Source organism: Watersipora subatra, chromosome 10 (genome assembly GCF_963576615.1).
Source record: "Watersipora subatra chromosome 10, tzWatSuba1.1, whole genome shotgun sequence".
NCBI classification, from domain to species: Eukaryota; Metazoa; Bryozoa; class Gymnolaemata; order Cheilostomatida; family Watersiporidae; genus Watersipora; species Watersipora subatra.
Window position 1 is genome coordinate 18120737 of NC_088717.1, and position 7120 is coordinate 18127856.

At 40.7% G+C, this 7120-nt stretch overlaps 1 protein-coding gene across 1 annotated transcript; it reads left to right on the top strand.

The window, feature by feature from the left end:
• Positions 1 to 1259: 1259 nt before the first annotated feature.
• LOC137406832 (uncharacterized) lies at positions 1260 to 5827 on the top strand. Its single transcript, XM_068093443.1, has 5 exons — positions 1260 to 1321; positions 1628 to 1689; positions 3454 to 3547; positions 3718 to 4587; positions 5557 to 5827. Exons 1-5 carry the CDS (start codon positions 1260 to 1262, stop codon positions 5825 to 5827), a joined length of 1359 nt encoding a protein of 452 aa, XP_067949544.1.
• The last annotated feature ends 1293 nt before the right edge of the window (positions 5828 to 7120 follow it).

Genomic DNA, 7120 nt, shown 5'->3' on the forward strand with positions numbered 1-7120 from the left:
CTGCCTGTCATCCACTCGGACCACTGGTTGTTTAAACTCGAGAAAACACTGATGGGCCATAAAAAATGCCATTCCCAGTATAGCATCCTCGCTTAGACGACTGACTACAAAAACTTCCTCCGTCCTCACGTCCCTCAGACGAGTCGTCAACCGGATTATTCCAACAAAGGGAGCCATGTCTCATCAGCCACTAGGCTGTGGCTGTCGCTCTCCTTGAGCTGGTCTCGTACGGCTCCAGGTAATCGGTGAAAGACCTGTCTATTTGGCAAGTTCATGGTACACCCTGTGTCTAAGAGAAAATGTATGGACCGCTCCTCCACTTTACCTGGAAGGAAATAGCTAGTGGAGTCAGGTCGGCTGAGGGCTTGCGCCATAGTAGTGTTCTCCAGGGCATCTTCTGAGGAGTTTGAAGTACCCTCTCTTTGCAAAGGGCCAAGTTAGTCTTTGGGGCTGCCCCATGTGTGGGGTTGATCCAGAGCTCCTGAGGTCGCCACTCCTGAGGCGGAGAAAGTTCTGGTACTGCCGCTTTTTAAGCAGGCTTCCGACTACCCTGTCCTGTGGGGGTGGTCTTTGGTGTCTTGGGTAGAGGAGATTTGGTAGTCACCCTCCTACGTTTCTGGTTACGTCCTTGCCGCTCGCTCAGAAGGGTGTAGGCAGCATTTGGAATCGGAAAAGCGTCGGGGCTAGCCTCACTCAAGGACGGATAATAATTTTGTGTCGCCACAGGCTCTTCCCGTGCAGGAAATTCCCTCGGTTTAGTCCTTGTTTGTTTAGTCCGAAGCGTAGCTGGCTGGCTTTCTCTCTCGGTCTGGGTGTGAACTCGCCCCTGGAGTCATTCCACTTTCTCCCTGAGAGATTACACTAGCTGGGTTAGTCGACCATTGACGTCAGCTTTGGCCGGGTTTATTTGGTCAGAAGATCCTCCTTCCAGGGCTCGCACCAAAGATCCGGCAGGTTTGTGCTTGCCTCCCGAAATCTGGAGGTAGTCATTTCCGGCTTGTACAGCGTCAGCTAGTGTGGGCGTATGAACGGCCAACAGATGTCGCTGCAGGGCAGGGTCCCCTAGCAAGCTACAGAATGTTTCCATGGCCATGTTATTCCGGTGACGGTTCGGCAGGTCTCCGTACGTAATGTGTACCAGCCTTTTGACCTCCATAGCATGCTCCTGAAGTGGCGTTTCTTCTTTTCATCTAAGGACGTTAAGCTGGCTTGGCACCTGTCTGCTGGATAGCCCGGCTTTTGCCCGGAGGGCATTGAAGATGGCCTCCTGGTTTTCGGCCCGTCCACAGTCCTCGGCCTGTTTGCCCAGTTTTTCTCGAAGGTGCTATAGTATTGCTCCTTCCGTCCACAGGCTGGCGTCGGCTATCTCCAGAAAGCGGACAATGAAATCTTCTACATCCTTTTTCCTATGTAGCGGGGAGTCCTGAAGCGTGGTGCCGACTCCTGAGCTTTTGGCATCAATAGCACCTATTATAGTGCTTCGGCTAGTCGGTCGGGTCCCGGATCGGCGCTTCATGCCCTTCTATTGGTCTTGTTTGGGGCTTTCAGAAAGTTTCTGCTCCTTTCCTAGAGCAGTACATCTACTGAGTCCGTGGTCGTTGGCTTTTTTCTGGGTTTTTTCCTGTAGCCAGGAAATCCCTCCAGTAGAAGCAGTGCTGCCTTCTCAGGCAAGTCCTGTCGGAGCCTTCAGTAAGTTTTTGCTCCTAGAGCAGTGCATGTACTAGGTTCGTTGTTGCAGGGTTTTACACAGCTCTCTTTGGGTTTCTTCTTGTTGCCAGGAAGTTTCTCCAGTAGGAGCATTGCTGCCGTTTTTAGGCAGGCCCTTGTCCCATGTTGTTTGGGTTTTATCCTGCTGCCGCTTTTAAGACAGTAGAAAGGTCATCCTGAAATCAAGCGATCCAGGACAAGTCTCGTGGTGGAGTGTTTCTTGACATCGTAGTTGTCTCACTGCTGCCACCAGTGTAAAGGTTTTGTGCCACCATTACTTTCCTCCACTAGCACAAATCTCAGTGCATGAGTTTATACAAATGTTTTCTGCTTCATTCATAAAAGTACAAGAATAGTCAAGCACATGCAATGAACAGGCCCAGAACAGCTCTGCTCTCTAGCACAAATGTTCAAGCTTATATAGTGGGTAGGCCCCGCCTCTCGTTCTACTTGACTGGGCTTGACCCGGCTCGGCTTTGATTTGGCTTGGCTCCACTCAGCTCGGCTTGGCTCTGACTGACTTAACTATCACCTCATTATTCTGCCTGACTGATCACAGCCCGGCTCGGCTTAGCTCAGCCCTAGGCTCAGCTCTCAGTAGATCACATTCCACAACACTAGGTTGGCTTGCCTACAGTACAGATCCATATCATGTATGCTAAACATGGGAAGCCATTTCATTTAAGACAGCACGTCAAACCATATCTACTCACTCAGTCAGCCTGAAACGTGTAGCTAAACCTGCTTTCGTTCTGAGAAAGTTTTTAAAGAGTGCAAACAGAACTACATTATTTACCGTACCCTAACAAAGCACAATGCATGATCAGATGTTTGTGTCTTCACTTGTGATGTAATGCAATTTTATTAGTCGTAAATGAATGCCCATGTATTTCCACTTCTAACCGAAGTAGCCATTATGTGCACTAGTATAGTAGTGAATCAAAGCTTGATAAAATTACTGCTGGACTGTTGCTCAGTAAAGTGGTGTGTAAATTTTCTATGTTTACCCAATGTTTAAGTTATTTGTTAGCTGTAGCGCCACAATTGGCTTACTTAGTGCATTTTCAAAAGAATTCCCATAAGTGTTGTTATCTCAACAAAAAGTCAAAAATGGTAATAGAGGAATTGCGCGGTCACCAGCTAGTGATCTGTCAATGTTGGCTTTATTGGCATATTGTGTCAAATCTGGCGCCTTCAAAAGGTATAGCAGATTGTACATCTATATCAACAGCCAAGAAAGCCGTAGGCACTAATAAAAGAGCTAAAACCAGTAGAAATAAAATACTAGCCATTATAATTAAATATATAATGTAAAAAGATTTAATTTAAAACAAGAAGACAAATCTAATTAAAAGTTTATAAAGTCTGAGTTAGACTAGCTCTGCACCAATATTACTACCTCCCCTATGCATACCCTCAATCTCCTGTACTTCTATGGCAACATCTCGATTTGTCTGTCTTTAATGTAAAGCAGACTATAAAATAATAAAAATCTCTCTTTGTAGATTACTCTTCTATTTATTTTTAATAGAAAACTCTGTTTTTATACTTAGTCTTTTACATAGTGTTATATAATGCATTTGTCATAATTTAATACATATTTAGTTACTCAACGTATTGATCATTATGTTTTAACTTATATAGTGTGTTACACAAAATCCAATGTAGCTTTAATAAACATGTGTTCCAAGGTTACATGGATTAACTTGGTGCGTCAAGATTTAACTCATTCTATTCTTTATGCAGATTCTGGAAAGTCTTATTCTCCTGAAGCAGGTGAGCAGAGTAATGTTGGTGCAGAAAAGCCAATTCCTGCAGAACTTGCCACCCTGATATCCAGGTATGATTAACATCTGAATGAGAATAGCAAACTAAAGAAAGCTAGGTGCATACTATATGGTGCTTGCTACTATATTTATTAGAATAACATTGTACATATAAATGTTGTCATATTCCAAAGTTTTCAAGTGTTAGCAACATGGCTATACTTCCAATTTTTGCTTGTTACAGCTTGTGTAAAGAGAACTATGTACAAGCTGCCATGTTGGTCCGTGACCCTGATGAACTGAATCGTCTTATCATCATTGGAAAGAATGCCGGTTCGCTAGAGCCCTTCTTGCCATGCATCAGACAGAAGTACGCCAACTTTGATATCTTAACTCACAACATGACAAGCTTTCTCTACACTCAGCATAAGACCAGTCTAAAAGCTGCTAGGCAGACTCCTAGAATGTTTGGAGCACCTGATTGGACAATGGAAGGAGAAGATCAGGCAACCATTGAAATGCTAGTGCAGGCAGATGACATGGCAACTGTTGACATCGACAAACCTACTTGTACTTATGCCGTGGTGCCAGCCCACATGGCCATGACTGGAAAGCAGAAAAACGAATTTGCGAATTCTGATAATCGCATTGGTGAGAGCCGATTAGAAGTCGAAGGTAGAACTACCAGTAGACGGTACTCAATCTGCATCAATAACGATCTCTTGCATGAAATGGGCCATCCACCAGTATTCTGCTATCGACATTGGTTCAATCGTGAGTTTCAGTGTGCAAACTCGTCTAGGTCTTGTGTTCCTGGTGAAGAATGTCATCACATGTATATGAACGATGTAGCCCTACTTCTGATTACAAATCATAGAGAACATCAGCTTCAAACATATCTAGAGAAAACTGAACCAAAGAAAGTGCGCTGGGCTCTCAAACAGATAAACACATCAGCAGAACTGATTGACCTTCATAGACAGAAACAACGAATCGTAGTTAAGAATTCACGCGGCTGCATGATTAATGTGGAGCAACCCAACTTAACCGACAGTCGGATATATGCCAAACACATTCTATTTCGCCTTGAACCAACTGGCCATGCTACGCCTCCGTATGTTAAATTTACCCTTCTATTGTTCGCATATACTCACGATCACCTCAGCATACAAATTTTAAACTTTAGATGTCAAATTAGGCCAAATATTTGACTTAATGACAAAAGTAACTTCCCACATACAATGACCAAAGTTTTTAAACATTTTAGCTTTACGAATGAAAGTAAAGAGGAAATGAAACACTAAAAAAACAAAGTATAATATAACATACATGGACTGAGTTACTTTACACTTTACCTAGTTTAAATTGTACCAAGTTACTCTGCATATTTTTATCACAACCGACACATAGTTGAGCCAAGCCTTACATTTGCGTGTCTCTAAAGTTTTGAAACTTTAAAATATTCTGATTGATTAACAGTCTGCCAGCCATTTTTACATCTAATGTTATTTTTAATATCTATTTATATTTACAATAGAGTGTAGTTAGTTTAGTGTTATGCGTAGCTACCTAATATATTTCTTGCTGTCGTACGCTTTGAGCTCAAAAACAAACTAATCGAAGTGCATTGTATTCTCATCAGAATTTTTGCTTGAACTTGATTGGATACACTAAATTAATTTTACATGTCAAGGTTTGACTGGAGTTGTTTCTGAACCTCAAGTTGGTAGGATCTTACTGGCCTTGGTACATGTATATGCTATAATTTTAATGCATTTAATGCTATTTGTGTCATACGATATTCATGTACTAAGGCAAGTTATAGCATACACGATTGCCACTACTCCTAAATATCTATATTAGAATACAAACATATAGGAGCACTGTGTAGGCCTAATATAAGTACTCAAGGGTATCCTACAGAAAACAGGAATCTTCATTCACAGGCTTAACATTGTTGCAATCAATTAGCATAGCCCAATCGTCCTCCTAGCAGGTCTTTTAGTTATTACCTCTTTAACGCTGTTTGAAAACATACACTGTCAGACAACTTTACTATTGCTAGCATGTCTCTGTGTTACAGTAAGCTGATAGCGGGTGACTGCGGATGCATCGTCTACCTTGAAGATTCTGAAGGAGTGCTTCAACCATTTGGACTGTTTGTTGGAATATTTGATTGTAAACTGAAAGGTCCGCCTCTGTACCAGGCAATTGTTCTTAATCAAGCATTTCGAGATCTTGAATTGGATTATCCACACAGACTTCGAGACATCCGCCTCTATCACCTCGAGAGCTTTACAGAAGGGCGTACAAGAACACGTACACATACAGGTATATTGCTGGTGCATCACTAACGTGTTGCTAATGAAAATGATATAAGTATATATATATATATATATATATATATATATATATATATATATATATATATATATATATATATATATATATATATATATTGACTACAGACAAGTAGCGCTGACCTTCTACTCGCATGTCGGTCACTAGTGTACCACAACTAAAAAAACACTGTGAATTTTTTCAAAAGTTCAGGTAAAAGTGTGGATTGTCTGACGCTTGTTTGTTTGTTTAACACTCCTGCTTAGATAAAATTTTAAAAGTCTTGTCAAATTTTGTGTAGTGAACTGTCTCATGCTATATCCTTTTATGTATTGAGTTTGTCATGGTTTGTGTGTGCGTATCAGCACGCCTGATTGCCGAAAGAATCGTAGCTGAGAATGCTTGAAGTTCGTGTTTGAACAAAATTACCATTCTAGTTTTTCACGAATAGTTTGAATTTTGTAAAGCTTTTTTGCAAGTGGTTTACAGTATTCACTTGTTTCTTTTGTTAATATGTTGTTGAGCTCAAAATGAAGTCCCTAGGACAGCAGAGCGATGCATGCGTATGTGGGCAGAGTTTAAACCGTTAGTGTAGAATTATATGCGATACAGTTAATAGATCAATCATTGTTAAGCTGTTATATCAGTTTGAAGAGATCAATGAAATTGCTGGCAGCAAGCTAGCAGACAAAATCATACCAGCGGCAGCCATTTCTCCTGATAGATTGTGTTTGCAGGGTTAATAGATATTCTCTATTTTATTTATAGCAAATGGAAACTGTGAACAACCGCTCACTATGTTTGTTCACTGATAGATTGTGAGCCGGTTGCCTTTTCTCATAATTCTTTTTTATTCTATGAATAAAGTGCAACCTCAGGATACGGTTTTGATTCGGTCCAGATTTGGCATCGTATGGTGAAAAAATTGTATGGAGAGGTGTGCAAACCATAGTAATTATATAATGCAAACATCCTCTGGTAAAAATCGTCAAATTTTTATAAGTGCTGTACATATTACAAATTAGTAACAAAATAGCATGTTAACCTTAGTAACTATAGTTACCTACACTGACTTTAATGCATTTAGTGTATTTTGTGGCTATGATCTACAATAAAATGTAAAATTATAATGTACCATAGGGAGCTCTTACTTTCAAGACAGACGTACGTATAACATAAACTTTGAATGAATCTAGCTTACTCAACACACACACTTAAAGCTATGTTTTAGTATGTATTTTTAACTATTTTACTGATTTTCAATTTTTCATCACTAAAGTTTTTTTTACTTATCGGTTTCTGTCTTC